Source organism: Elephas maximus, chromosome 14 (assembly GCF_024166365.1).
Source record: "Elephas maximus indicus isolate mEleMax1 chromosome 14, mEleMax1 primary haplotype, whole genome shotgun sequence".
NCBI lineage: Eukaryota > Metazoa > Chordata > Mammalia > Proboscidea > Elephantidae > Elephas > Elephas maximus.
Genome location: NC_064832.1, coordinates 26958489 through 26976904, shown reverse-complemented (window position 1 = coordinate 26976904; position 18416 = coordinate 26958489). Strand labels below are relative to the sequence as shown.

The 18416-nt window shown below is 39.7% G+C and overlaps 1 protein-coding gene across 7 annotated transcripts in view; it reads left to right on the top strand.

The window, feature by feature from the left end:
• The window catches only part of RNASEH2B (ribonuclease H2 subunit B), a 147342-nt gene that overhangs the window by 105243 nt on the left and 23683 nt on the right, over positions 1 to 18416 (top strand). For 3 of the 7 annotated variants that reach the window (XR_007513038.1, XR_007513035.1, XM_049852912.1), the window contains exon 9: positions 1195 to 1237. Coding sequence is in view for 4 of the 7 variants with exons in the window: in XM_049852912.1 (XP_049708869.1) it covers positions 1195 to 1237 (43 nt within the window). In the remaining 3 variants the exon portion in view is untranslated. Of the gene's footprint in view, positions 1 to 1194; positions 1238 to 1755; positions 8710 to 11802; positions 11884 to 14259; positions 14505 to 18416 lie in introns of those variants that run through there. The other 4 variants (XR_007513034.1, XM_049852910.1, XM_049852911.1 and 1 more) reach the window with 4 other exon arrangements.

The following is an 18416-nucleotide window of genomic DNA, read 5'->3' as shown; positions in this document are numbered from 1 at the left end:
TGGAAGAAAGACCTGGTGATCTGTCTGGAAAATCAGCCACTGAAAACCCTGTGGAGGATAGTTTTACTCTGACACATGGGGTCACCATGAGTTGGTATCATTCCCGTGGCAACTGGTAATAATTTTAGAGGATAATCTGAGTTCTCCGTTATCATGTTGAACAGGAAGTGAGAAGGAAAGAGTAGATGGCATTTAGAATGTTTTTGAAAATTAGATCTAAAGGTTTTGTATCATTTTGACTGTCATCAGTTGATATTCACTAAGTATCTTTATTGTGCCCAGTGCTTGGAACTTGAGGGTATCACCCAATCTGTGTCCTTGAGGGGCTTAAGAAGGGCTTTCAGAATGACGGGATTTGTGTTTCCTCCTTTTCAAAGATCCTTATCTTAGGTTGAAAAAATGTGTTTATGTCCTAGATTTTAGCAACTGTTGTTAAGATTTTATTTGTGTAATGATTTAATAGCTTTTCCTGGTCCTTATAAATCTTTTTTGCCTTCTGATGCATCTAGATAAAATGAGTTTTTAATAGATTTAGTTGTTGTTTTTAACAAATTCCATAGGACCTGTTTTAAAAATTGTAGAAACTGGTTTCTGTAATAGTTAAAGTATGTTGAAAACCTGCGCCTCCTTCTGTTCGATATTTCCTTGGGTTTCTTTGCTGCTTGTCTTGTTAAAGACCTTATGTCTCTGTCTGCGATTATTTTTTGGGATTTTTTTTTTTTTTCTTTTCACTGGAATGTTTAAGTTTTGGTGAAGGATTTGGGGGGAAAGACAAACTTCTCTTCAATGGAAAAAAAAAAAGCAAAGTTCGTGTGGCTTTTTGTCAATAGTTAAAATATTTTCACTTCATTTTTTAATATATGCTAGTGTTGTCATTTGTGAAGAAAAATCATCCGGTGCCAAAATGCACATTTCTGGGAGCCATAAAAAAGCAACTGTATTTCAACAAATGGGTTCTAATTTTTTTTTTTTTTTTTTAATTCAGACAATTCCAATCTAAGGAATTAGGTAGCAAAATGAAGATTTAGTCATGTGAAGAACCTCGTTTTTACGCTGCAGTGGTCGCACGGTCAGATGTATGAAGGCAAAGCTGCGCTATGAAAGCAAGGCTTACTAAGTCTGAAATTGTCCAGGCTTTCTGTTTGCTTATCTTTGAAAAACCATGACTACAATTTTTGGTTTTTTCTTCCTTAGGCTTTCACAGCCTTCAGCTTCATTGCCAAACCCTCCATCAAAGGTAAGAAGCTCTGACTGAGATAACTTTGGGGGACTTGGAAAAATATTACACTTTTTCCATCTGAGACTAAGCTTGTTCTAGCGTAAGCGTACTGAACTCACCGTGGACGGAGTGACACTGTGTGGAGTAAGGAGTATACTGGGCTTTCCTTCAGTATATTTTATTTTTGTAGGTTTTCCCTGAGGGGTAAATAAAGCACCATGAAAACCTAATGTAAGAGTAAGCTTTAACAAGATATTTGTGTAAAATATTACAGATGTGTAATTTAACTTTTGTCTTCTTTAATTAGCTAATCAATTAACTTTATGAATAACAGGCATACCCTCCTTATTGCTAAAACTCATTTTGCTAAATCTAATTGTCACTGGCACAAAGGTACACAAAACATGATTTTTGCAACACAAAGAATCCTTTGAACAAGGATGGCCACATTTTTTTTTTTCCTTCTGTATTTGAAATGATGAAGGAAATTTGTGTATAATTTTTATCTGCTGGCGGAAAAACTTTTCTTCTCCCAGAGGTCACAAACTGCTGCCACAGCCTCTCTGCACAGCGGGCTGCCACTCACGTTTATCTCCCAGATTTGGAGAACCAAGAAAAAGAACAAAGCGACAAACAAACAGTTGCCTTTGAGCCGACTGCAATGCATGGAACAACCCCATTTGTGCCAAAGTAGAACTGTGTTCCATAGGGTTTTCAATGGAAGTAGATTGCCAGGCCTTTCTTCCAAGGTGCCTCTGGGTCGACTTGAACTTCCAGCCTTTCAGTTAGCAGCCAAGCTCGTTAACTATTTGCATCACCTAGGGACTCCAGAGAGTGGAGAAGCCAGTCATGAGCCACACCTCATCTCAAAATGAAGTATCATTCAGCCCAGGCCAGATCTCAGATGAGTCGGCGCTGCTCAGAGACAGGAAGTAAGCTTGTCAGTGAGGTCATTCTCCTTGCGCCTACTGCAGCCAGTGAAATCATGGTGGCCCTGAGAACGTGAAGGACATGTCACGGATGTTCAACAGCGTCCCTTCCCCATGCATTCATCCCTCGTGTGTCAAGGTCGCCAACATACCCAGCACTTTTTTTGAATCATGTCTTGTTTGGAGGTGATGGAGCCTCCAAAAACACTTACTACTTTGACTTTTAGAAAAGGACTACTAAGTTTTTAAAATCTTCGTTGTGACTTTTGGACCATTTTCAGCAGGTTGTCAAAGGAGCCCCAATGTTTACCCTCGAAAAATAGCACCAGGAAGAAATGAGATGCTGTAAGATATAGTAAAGCCTCTGAAAGACAGAGCCTGTGTAAGGCAGAAACCTATCAGGGAAGGAAAACTCAAATATTTTCCACTAATTCAAGAGTGATAGAGAAGTGGTGACCGTGCCCTGTAAAAAGCAGAAGACTTTCAAGAGCCGGAAAAACAAGGCAGTCTCATCAAGTTCCAGCTATCACAAATTTCACTGTATAAGAAAACTACCTCTGGGTCGGACCTGTCAGCCTCCAGCCTAGTAGTTAAATCTCCAGTTGTAGCAGTAAAAACCAGACCAAACCCTCTGGATGCAGACGGCCACACCTTTCTCTCTCGGAGCAGCTGGTCCAGTTGTAGCAGTAAAAACCAAACCAAACGCTCTGGATGCAGACGGCCACACCTTTCTCCCTCGGAGCAGCTGGTCCAGTTGTAGCAGTAAAAACCAAACCAAACCCTCTGGATGCAGACGGACACACCTTTCTCCCTCGGAGCAGCTGGTCCAGTTGTAGCAGTAAAAACCAAACCAAACCCTCTGGGTGCACACGGCCACACCTTTCTCCCTCGGAGCAGCTGGTCCAGTTGTAGCAGTAAAAACCAAACCAAACCCTCTGGATGCAGACGGCCACACCTTTCTCCCTCGGAGCAGCTGGTCCAGTTGTAGCAGTAAAAACCAAACCAAACCCTCTGGATGCAGACGGCCACACCTTTCCCCCTCGGAGCAGCTGGTCCAGTTGTAGCAGTAAAAACCAAACCAAACCCTCTGGATGCAGACGGCCACACCTTTCTCCTTCGGAGCAGCTGGTAGGTTCAAATTGCTGACCTTTCAGTTAGCATCGAAGCACTTAATCACTGCACCACCAGGGCTCCTTATGGTAGCACAAACCCATTGCCGTCGAGTCGATTTCAACTCAGTGACCCTATAGGGCAGAGTAGAACTGCCGCACAGGGTTTCCAAGGCACGTCTTTCTCCCATGGACTGGCTAATGGGTTTGAACCACAGATCTTTCAGTTAGCAGCTGAGTGCTTAACAATAGCACTAAAAAAAAAAAATCAAGCCCGTTGCCGTCGAGTCAGTTTTGACTCATAGCGACTCTATAGGACAGGGTAGAACTACCCCACAGAGTTTCCAAGGAGTGGCTGGTGGATTCAAACTGCCACCCTTTCAGGGCTCCTAAACAAAAAAAACCAAGCACATTGCCGTAGAGTGGATTCTGATTCATGGTGAACTTGTGTGTTACAGAGTGGGACTTCTCCTGTAGGCTTTTCTTTTCTGTAATCTTTATGGAAGAAAATCACCAGGCCTTTCTTCCATGGCTTCTGGGTGTGTTCAAAACACAAACTTTAGGTTAGTAAACCCAGCTCACTGCCTTGGAGTTGATTCAGACTCAGCGACCCTGTAGGACAGCAGAACGGCCTCACAGGGTTTCCAAGGCTGTAGATCTTTACAGAAGTAGACTGTCGCATCTTTCTTCCACAGATCAGCTGATGGGTTGGAACCACTGACCTTTCCGTTAGCAGCCAAGAGCTTTAACCACTGCATCACCAGGGCTACTCTAACCCAGTGCCGTCGAGTCAATTCCGACTCATAGCAACCCTATAGGACAGAGTAGAACTGCCCCACAGAGTTTCCAAGGAGCGCCTGGCGGATTCGAACTGCCAACCCTTTGGTTAGCAGCCGTAGCACTTAACCACTACGCCACCAGGGTTTCCAGGGCTACTCTAGTCCGGTGCAAACTGTTTGCACCACCCAGAGACCTAACAGGAGATATAGAGAATCATAATTGTCGTGCTGTAACTAAGAGAGCAGGCACTCTGAAAGTATTTTGTTCTTTCTTACTTTCTCTTTCCCAAAATTAAGCATATCCCTTTCTCCCAAATGTCTTTTTCCTTAGTAGCTTAGAGATCATTCATGAATTGATCTAAACCTATTTTTGCAGGTTTTAGCCTGTAATACCCTCTGGGGTAACAAGCTTCATAAGTTTATTCTTTTCTGTCTCAGTTTTTTGTCTTCTCATTTTAGTTTCCAAAACTAGTTTGTGATTTCATCATTTATGATTTAGATCAAGGGTCAGCAAACCTTTCTGTAAAGGCCAGATAGTGAATATTTTAGGCTTCCTGGGACAGATGGTTTCTGTCACAACTACTCACCTCTGCTGTTTGTAGTGTGAAAACAGCCATAGACAATGTGTAAATGAATGGACGTGGCTGTGTTACAATAAAACTTTATTTACAACAACAGGCAGCCAGCTAGATTTGACCTCTGGGCCATCTGTTGTCAACCTCTGATTTAGATCTTGGTGTCTGGTTCCTCCTAAGCCTCAGCCTCATTTCCTGGATTCTCTGAGTTGCTTTTTGAGGTCTTCTGTATCATATCTTCTTCCCGTTCCGTTGTACACATTACAGACTGTACTGGATTATGTACCATAGTTTAAACCAATGTAGGCTAATGTCTTCTGCTGGTTTTCCTTTCTGTGCCCAGGATATGATTGATTTTTTTTTTTAATAATTTTTTTTTGTGCTTTGGGTGTAAGTTTACAGCTCAAGTTAGTTTCTCATACAAAAATTTATACACACATTGTTATGTGACCCTAGTTGCTATCCATATAATGTGATAGCACATTCACCCTTTCCACCCCAGGCTTCCCATGTCTATTCAACCAGCTTCTATCCCTTTCTGCCTTCTCATCTTGAATCTGGATGGGAGCTGCCCATTTAGTCTCATGTATCTACCTGAGCTAAGAAGCACACTCTTCATGAGTATCATTTTATATCTTATAGTCCAGTCTATTCTTTGTCTGACAATTAGGCTTTGGGAATGGTTTTAGTTCTGGGTTAACAGAGAATCCAGAGGCCATGTCTTCTGGAATTCCTGTAGTCTCAGTCAGACCATTAAGTCTGGTCTTTTTACATGAATTTGAGTTCAGCACCCTACTTTTCTCCTGCTCTGTGAGGGACTCTCTGTTGCGTCCCCTGTCAGGGTGGTCATTGGTGGTAGCTGGGCACCATCAAGTTCTTATGGTCTCAAGCTGAACATTTTCTCAATAAACTTTCTTATGCCAATTGACCTAGATGTCGCCTGAAACTATGGTCCCCAGACCCCTGCCCCTGCTACTCTGTTCCTGGAAGTGTTGAGTTGTATTCAGTAAACTTCTTAGATTTTGATTTAGTACAGTTGTCCTGACTTCCCCTGTATTGTGTGTTGTCCTTCCCTTCACCTAATTCTTGTCTAGTATCTAGTTGGTGAATATCCTTCTCCCTCCCTCCTCACCCTCATAACTGTCAGAGGATGTTTTCTTCTGTGTTTAAATCTTTTCTTGAGTTCTTATAATAGTGGTCTCATGCAATATTTGCCCTTTTGTGACTGACTAGTTTCACTCAGCATATGTTATGATTTCCAAATTGATTTCCAAAGTAGTTGTACCACTTGACATTCCTACCAGTGTATAAATGTTCCAGTCTCTCCACAACCTCTCCAGCATTTATTATTTTGTGTTTTTTGGATTAATGCTAGCCTTGTTGGGGTAAGATGGTATCTCATTGTAGTTTCCATTGGCATTTCTCTAATGGCTAATGATAGTGAGTATTTCCTCATGTATCTGTTAGATGCCTGACTTCTTTGGCGAAGTGCCTGTTCATATCCTTTGCCCATTTTTTCATTGGGTTGTTTGTCTTTTCGTTGCTGAAGTTTTGCAGTATCTTGTAGATTTTAGAGATTAGTCCCTGATCGGATATGTCCTAGCCAAAATTTTTTTCCCAGTGTAGGTTGTCTTTTTACTCTTGATGAAGTCTTCGGATGAGCATAAGCGTTTGATTTTTAGGAGCTGCCAGGTATCTAGTTTCTCCTCTGGTGTTTGTGCATTGTTAGTTATGGTTGGTATTCTGTTTATGCCATGTATGAGGGCTCCCAGCATTTCTCCTAGTTTTCCTTCCATGATCTTTATCATTTTAGATTTTATATTTAGGTCTTCTTTGATCCATTCTGAGTTAGTTTTTGTGCATGGTGTGAGGTGTGGGTCTTGTTTCATTTTTTTGCAGATGGATATCCAGTTATGCCAGCACCATTTGCTAAAGAGACTGCCTTTTCCTCATTTAACGGACTTCAGGCCTTTGTCAAATATCAGTGCTCATAGGTGGATAAATTTATGTCTGGGTTCTCAATCTGTTCCATTGGTCTAGGTATCTGTTTTTGTACCAGTACCAGGCTGTTTTTACTACCATGGCAGTATAATAGTGTCTTGGATTGAATTATGTTCCCCCAAAATATCTGCCAACTTGGCTAGGTCATGATTTCCAGCATTGTGTGATTGTCCACTATTTGTCATCTGATGTGATTTCCCTGTGTGTTGTAAATCCTATCACTATGATGTAATGAGATGGATTAGTGACAGTTTTATTGATGAGATCTACAAGATCAGTGTCTTAAGCCAATCTCTTTTGAGATACAGAAGACAGAAGCGAGCAGAGAGACATGGGGACCTCATACCACCAAGAAAGCAGTGCCAGGAGTAGAGTGTGTCCTTTGGACCTGAGATTTCTGTGCTGAGATGCTCCCAGACCAAGGGAAGACTGATGCATCACAAGGACCTTCCTCCAGAGCCAATAGAGAGAGAGAAAGCCTTCCCCTAGAGCCAATGCCCTGAATTCAGACTTTGTACTCTACTGGACTATGAGAGAATACATTTCCCTTTGTTAAAGCCATCAGCTTGTGGTATTTCTGGTATAGCAGCACTAGATGACTAACATAAATAGGTTCTAAGATCAGGTAGTGTGAGGCCTCCCACTTTGTTCTTCTTCTTCAGTAATGCTTTACTTATCGGAGGTCTTCTCCCTGTCCTTATGAAGTTGGTGATTTGTTTCTCCATCTCATTAAAAAATGTTATTGGTATTTAGATCAGGATTGCACTGTATCTGTAGATCACTTTGGGTAGAATCGACAATTTCACAATGTTGAGTCTTCCTATCCATGAGCAAAGTATGTTTTTCCACTTTTGTAGGTGTCTTCTGGTTTCTTACAGTAGTGTCTTGCAGTTTTCTTTGTATAGGTCTTTTACGTCTCTGGTTAGATTTATTCCTAAGTATTTTATCTTCTTGGGGGGTATTGTAAATGGTATTGATTTGGTGATTTCCTCTTCAAAGTTCTCTTTGTTGATGTGGAGAAATCCAGCTGATTTTTGTATGTTTATCTTGTATCCTGATACTTTGCTGAAATCTGTATTCCAGTAGTTTTCTTGTGAATTCTTTGGGGTTTTCTGTATATTAGGGATACTTTTACTTCTTCCTTACCAATTTCGGACGCCCTTTTATTTCTTTTTTGTGTCTGCTTGCTCTGACTAGGGCCTCCAGCACAAAGTTGAATAACAGTGATGATAAAGGGCATCCTTGCCTGGTTCTCATTCTTGAGGGGAATGTTTTCAGACTCTCTCCATTTAGGATAATGTTAGCTGTTGGCTTTGTATAAATGCCCTTTATTATGTTGAGGAATTTCCCTTCTATTCCTATTTTGCTGAGAGTTTTTATCATGAATGGGCATTGGGCTTTGTCAAATGCCTTTTCTGCATCAATTGATAAGATCCTGTGGTTCTTGTCTTTTGTTTTATTTATGCGATAGATTATATTGATTGTTTTTCTAATGTTGAACCATCCCTGCATAAAAATAGCTGGTATGAATCCCACTTGGTCATGGTGAATTATTTTTTTGATATGTTGTTGAATTCTATTGGCTAGAATTTTGTTGAGAATTTTTGCATCTATGTTCATGAGGTATAACCCGTTAATATAATAATATAATAAATATAATAATATAATAAATGAGGTATATAGGTCTGTAATTTTCTTTTTTTTGTGGTGTCTTTACCTGGTTTTGGTATCAGGGTTATGCTGGCTTCATGTGATGAGTTTGGAAGTATTCCATCCATTTCTGGGTTCTGAAATACCTTTAGTAGTAGTGGTGTTAACTGTTCTTCAAAAGTTTGGTTAGAATTCTCTAGTGAAGCCATCAGGGCCAGGGCTTTTTTTGTTGGGAGGTTTTTAATTACCTCTTCAATCTCTTCTTTTGTTACAGATTTATTTTGTTGTTCTACCTCTGTGTTAGTTTAGGTAGTATATATATATATAGAAATTTGTCCATTTCCTGTAGGTTTTCAAATTTGTTGTAGTACAGTTTTTCACAATATTCTGTAATGATTCTTTTAATTTCATTTGGATCTGTTGTGATATCACCCATCTCATTTCTTATTCAGGTTATTTGCTTCCACTCCTGTTTTTCTTTTTTTCCATTTGGCCAATGGTTTATTGATTATGTTGATCTTTTCAAAGAACCAGCTTTTGGTTTTGTTAACTCTTTCAATTGTTTTTCTGTTTTCTATTTCATTTACTTTTGTTCTAATTTTTATTATTTGCTTTCTTTTGGTGCCTTAGGGCTTCTTTTGCAGCTCTCTTTCTATTTGTTCAAGTTGTGGGATTAATGTTTTGATTTTGGGCCTTCTTTTTGGATGTGTGCGTTTATTGCTGTAAATTGACCTTTGAGCCCTGCTTTTGATGTGTCCCAAAGGTTCTGGTAGGATGCATTTTCATTCTTACTTGATTCTGTGAATTTCTTTATTCTGTCCTTAATTTCTTCTGTAACCCAGTAGTTTTTGAGCAAGGTGTTGTTCAGTTTCCATGTATTTGATTTTTTTTTCCTTGCCTTTTCTGTTATTGATTTCTACTTTTGTGACTTTATGGTCAGAAAAGATGCTTTGTAATATTTCAATGTTTTGGATTCTGTTTAGCTTGCTTTGTGGTCTAATATGTGGCCTGTTCTGGAGAATGTTTCATGTGTGTTGGAAAAGAAAGTATACTTGGCTGCTTTGGGTGGAGTGTTCTGTATATGTCTATGAGATTAAGTTGGTTGATTTTGGCATTTAGATCTTCGGTGTCTTTATTGAGCTTCTTTCTGGATGTTCTGTCCTTCACCAAAAGTGGTGTTTTGAAGTCTCCTACTATTATTGTGAGGCTGTTTCTCTTTTCATTGCTGTTAGAGTTTGTTTTATGTGTTTTGAGCCCTGTTGTTGGATGCATAGGTACTTTTTATGGTTATGTCTTTTTGTTGAATTGACTCTCTAATCATTATATGGTGTCCTTTCTTATCCTTTGTGATGGATTTTGCTTTAAGGTCTATTTTGTGATTGATTTTTATGGTAATATAGTTGATTGTTTTCAGGAAATGCATTCCAATGGCTCTTAGATTTTCATTGTTGTTGTTAGCTTGGAGCCTGTCATCCATATGTTTTGCATTATTTTTCCTTTACTGTTATACACTTGGCTATGTTGAAGCTCAGTTTCCAACCTCCCATCCCTTCAGACTTTTGAATTTGTCACTGCTTTCACTAACAAGAAGAACTGAATGCAGTCAGTGGGTTTGGAGAGATTCCTGAGTTACTGCTTATAAATAATTTATAAGAGTGGTAAAACCAATCCCAGCGTTGATCTCTGTGGTACTCTGCTGTTTGCGCTTCTTTTTTCAGACCCTTTTTACGTTTTTTCTGAGCCACATCTGACTATACTGAGACATTCCCCCAAATCCATGGACTTTCGGTCTTTAAATAAGAAGAGTTTCATTAAATATAGCAATGATATTTTCTCCAACAACTCGACAGCATGCTGAGAAGAACATAAGAATTGATTACGTGCAGAAGCTACCACAATCATTTTCTTTTTCATAAGCTCTTAAACTGGTATCTTGTTTGGGAATGAGGAATGGAAACATCTGGACCAGTCATGTTGTGAAACACTTTATATTTATTTATAAGTAAGTGTCTTTCATCTTAAGCCCTCACCATGAAGATTTTTTATTTGATGTATCAGTGAAAAGTGAATAGTATTCAAGTTGTGACAGTGACATCTATATTAGAAACATTTTTCCACTGAAAAGGAGCTCAAACATCCACATAACTTCTAGTGTTTTGTGTTCTGAAAATATTATAGCCTTCAGCATTATTAGCTGTGAGCTCAACTCTCCTGGTTGAAGATACCTTACTAGTAAAAATACACATCACCTATATACCCTTTACTCTCTTACTTTAAATAGAAACATGTATTCCTAAGAAAGTTGTGCGTATGCTTTCACTTTGGGCGGACAGATGACTCATAGATGATGTATACTAATTTTTTAACACTAGAGGTTGCTGTGTGGCTGAGAGGTTTCCACAGTATGTGGTGCCTTCCCAGGATGCACCTGTGTTACTTCCAGTGAAGAATCCCTAAGACATGTTTTCTCCCTGTGCCGTGCACACTGGCCATCTTTTATTGCCAGCTCCACCGGTTCTGTGTTCAGCAAGAGCTCGGGAATGAAGCATGAGGCAAGGAGCAAAGCCACATTTCCTGGGCTAGATCTCTCTTGGGTCTTGTTAGCCTGGTGTCTCCACAAAGAACTTAAAGATCTGTCAGAATCCAAGCTGTGATCACCAGGCAGTCAATCCTGCATCTTAAACATCCAGACTTATCTGCCCAGCTATGGTACCTTCTCATAACAAGTGTGTCACAATTTGTTCTGTATTATGAACATTAAGGCCTCACTTGCTCTTGACAAGATTCTCACATTCTTTGGTACAAAACACTCATGTGAGAGATGAAGATATTAAGTAAAGGTTTAGCTTAGCTGTCACTAGGCTTAATGGAAAGAACAATTGTTGAAAACAAAGATCTTGTCCCAAGTCCTCTCCGTGATGACCTTAAGCTAATCATTTACCTCTCTGTGCTTCTCTCTGCTGCTAGCTGCTTGCTTTGCAGGGTTGTTCTTGCGTGCATAAAATGAATGCAGAGCAGGGAGGAACACACAGTTGTGCAAAGATGGCAATAATAGAATGACATGGTCTCTGTATTCATACGGGGGTTTTAAACCAGCCCAGGAGGGGAATGGAGCAGGGTTCTGGCTGGCACTTGCCCTCCTAGAGGGGCTTGTCACCCGTGATCACTTTGCCTTGCTTTCACCACTCACACTGTCCTGGCAGTCAGCAGTCACCAGATGCCCGCCATACCTGGTGCATACACAGTCTGTATTTAGTATTGTGAGACTGCCTAAGGGGCTGGATGGTGTAGCTGCCCATCCATAGCCCACATCACCAGGTCTCCTTCTGGGAAGTGGCGTGTGCCTTAGCTCTTAGAAAACTAGCAAAATGTGAAGGAACTTGGAAAATTTCAAGCCCTTTGTGGCATCTGCTGCCCCATTTGGCCTCTTTGTGAGGTGACTGCTGGGTCCAGATTGCACCTGATCATTGTTGTTTTTGAATGGTTTGATATAAGTGTCAAGGTGATGTTTGACAGCACTTCACTGCTCTAACATTGCAGAAAATAAAGTTGTCTGATGAGCCTGTAGAAGCAAAAGAAGATTATACTAAGTTTAACACTAAAGATTTGAAGACCGAAAAGGTATGTGTGTCCAGGGCAGTGGCATGCTGTCTGTACACTTGGATGCTGCTACCTGAGCACATCAAGGGAGGTTGGTGCACTGGATGGTGGGCGCTTTTGCAATCCTGATCATGCAAATGAGCAACTTGCATTTCCCTGATGTAATAATTAATTCAAAGTTGTGATTGGCATTGAAAGTGTTAGGCAATTAAAACTTCTTACAAATCAAAGAAATGCAATGTGCTTAGCATGAGTGTGCCTGAACTTTGCTATGTGTCCACAGAGTGATAGGGTGGGGCAAGAGAGGGGGCAGCCACAGGTAATTTTTTGCCAACCCTACTACCCAGAAGCTTCCCTGAAATCATGATGCTGACATAATTATTAATCTACCACTCAGCAATAACCTCAGCAAATGTTTCTTCTTAAGTTTTATGCATGTAATATATATACAGTATGTATACGCACATACATATATACATATGCATATACATAGATTTTTAAATTGGCATTATAAAATTTACGTGGTTTTTAGTTCTTTTCCTTTACCATTGTATTATAAAAAATATTCACGTCATTAAATATTGTTTGAAAACATTTTAATTGCTTCACAGCATTCAAGTATGTGTGTTACTTTATTTCATCATATGGAACATTATTTAATCATTCCCCTATTTTTGGCCACATGGATTACTTCATATTTTTTAAATTTTTCTTACAAAGAAGTGATCAGCATTCTTATTTATAGTCTCCCTACACTCCTAATGATACCTTTTAGGTACAATTTAGAAGTTAAAGTAAGAGCTCAAAAAACATGAGCCCTTTCATAATTACTGAAATACATATAGCCAAAATGCTTTCCAAAAATGTAGTAAAATTTGTACCCTCAACCATTATTGCTGGTGAGTATTCATTTTGCATGCTTGACAACATTGAATGTGATTTTTATTCTTGAAAAATTTTGCCTGTCAAATTAGTTTACAACTAAAAAAGGTTTTTTTTTTTTTTCCAAATGCTTATTGCTAATTTCCATTTTTGAAAATTGTTGATTCATGTCCCTTGCCTGTTTTTATATTGGAATACTAATGTTTTCCTTGCTGATTGGTAAGAGTTCATTCTAAATTATGGCTGTTAACACTTTTCATGATGTATAGATGCAAATAATTGTCCAATATTTTTTAGCCTTTTTGATTTTTAACAGTTTTATATTTCCTGAGATTAAGTATAAGAATAGCTTTTCTTTATGATTTGACCATTGTTTTTATGCTTAGAAAGGTCTTGCCATCCCAAGATAAAGTAACTTCCACTTAGATTTTAACAACATTTAACAACCACCATTAGAGGTTTTTTTCCTTTGTTTGTTTGTTTTTTTAATTTTATTCTTTAGTCTATAGGTAATTTATTCTGGCCTGTGGTGCCAGGGGATAAACCAGCTTGAGAGCTGGCTAACTAGCTGGTTTTCTCAGTGCCCTTTGTTAGCAGGGACATTTTGAGTTTCTCTAAGAGTAATACTTGTGTCCCACCCTTCTAAGCCAACTTTCCATTGTATCCACTGGGAATAGCACCGGTGAGGTCGGAGGTTGGACCAGAATGTCAGTAAAGTGTGTGGGATAGCTTGTCTGAAAGGGACTGTCATTTTTCACCATCCAGCCAAAAAATGAGCCCACTAAACTATAAGTGACAGACTGTGAGAAGGAAGAGTGTGGCGATCACATGCTGGAGCCTGAAAAGCTACTTTGGCAATGATCTTGTTTCACAGCCCCCGGGGAGACATATGATTTTTTTCTTTGCCGGTTCTCATCCGGTATTCTGAGCAAGTTGTGGGAGAGACAGAAATTTACAGGGCAGGGTCATTTGGATCAGCTTTTTGGGAAGTATTTCTTTGTTGGAAGAAAAATGGGGCAGCTCTTCTGCTCCCAGTATGCCTTGCAATGCAGGTCATCTTTGGGACATAATAGTTAGTGTTGGTTTCCTATAGAGTGTATGAGTAAAATGAAATGGTGAATTGGTGTGGTTTATTCATCATGTGGTGATACAAGGCTGCAGCTCCTCCCTCTGACAGCGCAGACGGAATTGCAGTCTGTCTGTTCCATCGCTGGTGTCATTGCATTTAACGTGCCCTCCAGAATTATCCCCTCCAGTAAATCGCTGTAACATCCCACTCCTCAGAAGGCGGCAGTTTTGTCTCCTGCCTCTTTTAACATACTCTGACTCTTAGGTCTGAACTCTGGATAGAATTAGAACTTCTTCTCCATAATCACTCCCGTAGGAAGCACGTTAGCAGTGAAGGCTTACCTCCCCTTAATAAACCTCAAGACATACACGTTTTGTTTGATTTGTACATGTGATTTATGAATGTTATGATTCATGACAGTTTTTCTCTCTTATTTCCATTAACAGAAAAATAGCAAAATGACTGCAGCTCAGAAGGCTTTGGCTAAAGTTGACAAGAGTGGAATGAAAAGTATTGATAGGTTTTTTGGTCCAAAAAGCAAAAAAAAGATTTGAAACTTTGAAGATAAAATGTAGCAAAACTTTGTTTTTGCTTTTTACATGTTCCATTTTCATCCTTCTTCCATGCCACTGTACTCCCTGATCCTTAATGGCCACCTTTTGGGGAGAAACCAAAAAAAAAAAAAAAACAACAATGTCAACCAAAGAAGCTGAAGGACAGTTTTCATATTCACTTGAACAATTCTTTGTATTTGATTTTTGTGTTCTCGAGCAAATTATGGGAGAATAATTGTATAATTTCATGGGCTTGTGGCCTTTGGAGCCTTGTTTGACAGAATGAAAAGCAACCAAGTAAATAGAATTAACATGTACTAACACAGTTCCCCCAATAAAATGACATGTGATGGTATTTGACTACGTGCCTGTTATTTCATACAACTTTGCCACACAATAGCTATAGCAATACTGTTTTCAATCTACTGAGAGAAATGGTATAGCAAAGTCATCAGGTAAGCTACTACTTTTCAAAAAGCTTTGGATTTTAGTAAATCTTTGTTTAATGGTATTTTTCAGTTTTTATGAATATATGTTCATTGTAGAAAATATAGATGATAGGTAGGTGGGTGGGTAGGGGGATGGATGGATGGATGGATGGATGGATGGATGGATGGATGGATGGATGGATGGATGGATGGATGGATGGATGGATGGATGGATGGATGGATGGATGGATGGATGGATGGATGGATGGATGGATGGATGGATGGATGGATGGATGGATGGATGGATGGATGGATGGATGGATGGATGGATGGATGGATGGATGGATGGATGGATGGATGGATGGATGGATGGATTACTGTAATCAAGTTGATTACAACTCATGGTGACCTTATGCACAACAGGATGAGATATTGCCTGGTCTTGCATCATGCTCACATTTTCCAGCATGTTCAAGTCCATCATTGTGGCTATTGTACAAATTTATCTCACTAAGGGTCTCCCTTGCCCTCACTGGCCCTCTACCAGTGACATCTTTGGGTTAACATCACCCAGTATGGTAGCTCATTGTGTCACCCCCTATGGATATCCTCCCATGCCAGAACATAAAGAAACCTTAGTAATTTTTCTTGTAATTCTCATATATCACTCCTTCCTTTAATTACTACTTCATTCTAAAAGAAGTTATTGATATGCCGTTGTTGTCAGTTGCCATCAAGTCAGTTCCAACTCTGAACAACCCTGTGTACAACAGAATGAAACACTGCCCATTCCGGCACCATCCTCAAAATTGTTGGTATGTTTGAGCCCATTGTTGCAACCACTGTCTCGATCCGTCTCATGGAGGGCCTTCCTCTTTTTCGCTGGCCCTGTACCAAGCGTGGTGTCACCCTCCGGAGACTGGTCCCTCCTGATAACATGTCCAAAGTATGTGACATGAAGTTGCACCATCCTCACTTCTAAAGAGCACTCTGGCCGTATGTCTTCCAAGACAGACTTCTCCCTCCTTCCGGCAGTCCGTGGCATATTCGATATTCTTCACCAACACGATAATTCAAAGGCATCGGTTATGCTTTCGTCTTCCGGATTCATTATCCAGCTTTCACGTGCATGTGAGATGATTGAGAATACCATGGCTTGGGTCAGGTGCACCTCAGTCGTCAAAGTAACATCTTTGCTTTTCAACACTTGAAAGAGATCTTTTGTAGCAGATTTGCCCAATGCAATACATCATTTGATTTCTTGACTGCTGCTTCCATGGGTGTTGATTGCGGATCCAAGTAAAATAAAATTCTTGACAACTTCTATATTTCCTCCATTTTTCATGATATTGCTTATTGGTCCAGTCTTGAGGATTTTTGTTCTATGTTGAGGTATAATCCATATTGGAGGCTGCCGTCTTTGATCTTCATCAGTAAGTGCTTCAAGTCCTCTTCACTTTCGGCAAGAAATGTTGTGTCATCTGCATATTGCAGATTGTTAATAATGAGTCTTCCTCCAATCCTGATGCCTTGTCCTTCTTCATATATAGTCCAGGTACTCGGATTATTTGCTCAGCACAGGGATTGAGTAAGTACAGTGAAAGGATACAACCCTGACACACCTTTCCTGATTTTAAACCATGCACTGTCCCCTCATTCTGTTTGAGTGACTACTGCCTCTTGGTCTTTGTACAGGTTCTGCATGAGCATAATGAAATGTTCTAGAATTCTGATTCTTCACAATGTTATCTATAATTTGTTGTGATCCACACAGTTGAATGCCTTTGCATAGCTAATAAGACACAGGGAAATAGCTTTCTGGTATTCTGTGCTTTCAGCCAAGATCCATCTGACATCAGCAGTGAAATCCCTGGTTCCACATCCTCTTCTGAATCCAGCTTGAATTTCTGGCAGTGCCCTGGGGATATACTGCTGCAACCATTTTTTAATGATACTTAGCAAAATGTTACTTGTGTGTGATATTAATGATATTGTTCAATAGTTTCCACATTCTGTTGGATCACCTTTCTTAGCAATGGGCACAAATATGGATCTCTTCCAGTTAGTTGGCTGGGTGGCTGTTCAAAATTTCTTGGTGTAGATGAGTGAGCACCTCCAACACTGCATCCATTTGTTGAAACATCTCAACTGGTATTCTGTCAATTCCTGGAGCCTTGTTTTTCACCAACGTCTTCAGTGCAGCTTGAGCATCTTCCTTCAATACCATCAGTTTGATCAAAAGCGACCTCCTGAAATGGTTGAATGTCAACTACTGCTTTTTGGTACAGTGACTTTGTGTATTCCATCCATCTTCTTTTGACGATTCCTGCATCTTTCAATATTTTACCCATACAATCCTTCAAAATTTCAACTCAAGGCTTGAATTTTTTCTTCAATTCTTCAACTTGAGAATACCATGTGTGTTCTTCCCTTTTGGTTTTCTAACTCCAGGTCTTCGCACATTTCATTGTAATATTTTACTTTCTCTTCTCAAGTTGCCTTTTGAAATCTTCTGTTCAGCTCTTTTACTTCATCATTTCTCCCATTCGCTTTAGCTACTTGACGTTCAAGAGCAAGTTTCAGAGTCTCTCCTGACATCCAATTTGGTCTTTTCTTCTTTCTTTCCTGTCTTTTCAATGACCTTTTGCTTTTTTAATGTATGATATCCTTGATGTCATGCCACAACTTGCCTGGTCTTCGCTCGTTAGTGTTCAGTGCATCAAATCTATTCTTGAGGTAGTCTCCTAATTCAAGTGGGATATACTCAGGGTTGTATCTTGGTTCTCGTGGACTTGTTCTAATTTTCTACAGCTTCAACTTAAACTTGCGTATGAGCAGTTGATGGTCTGTTCTGCAGTCGGCCCCTGTCCTTTTCTGACTGATAATATTGAGCTTTTCCATCGTCTCTTTCCACAGATATAGTCAATATGATTCCAGTGTTTTCCATCCAGTGATCTCCATGTGTATAGTAGCCATCTATGTTGTTGAAAAGAGATATTTGCAATGAATAAGTCATTGGTCTTGCAAAATTCTATCATACAGTCCCTGGCATTGTTTCTATCACCAAGGCCATATTTTCCAACTACAGATCCTTTATTTCCAACTTTTGTACCCCAATCAGCAGTAAGTATCAATGCATCTTGGTTGCATGTTTAATCAATTTCAGACTGCAGAAGTTGGTAAAAATCTTCAATTTCCTCATCTTCAGCCTTAGTGGTTAGTGTGTAAATTTGAATAAATAGTCATATTAACTGGTCTTCCATGTAGGTGTATGGATATCCTTAACTGAGTGTCTTGTACTTTGAGGTAGACCTTGAAATATTCTTTTTGATGATGAACACAATGCCATTCCTCTTCAATTTGTCATTCCCAGCGTAGTAGACCATATGATTGTCTGTTTCAGAATGGCCAGTAGCAGCCCATTTCAGCTCATTAATGCCTAGCATATCTATCTTTATTCATTCCATTTCATTTTTGATGACTTCCAATTTTCCTAGATTCATACTTCGTACATTCCACGTTCCAATTATTAATGGGTGTTTGCAGCTGTTTCTTCTCATTTTGAGTTGTGCCACATCAACAAATGGAGATCCTGAAAGCTTGACTCCATCCACGCCGTTA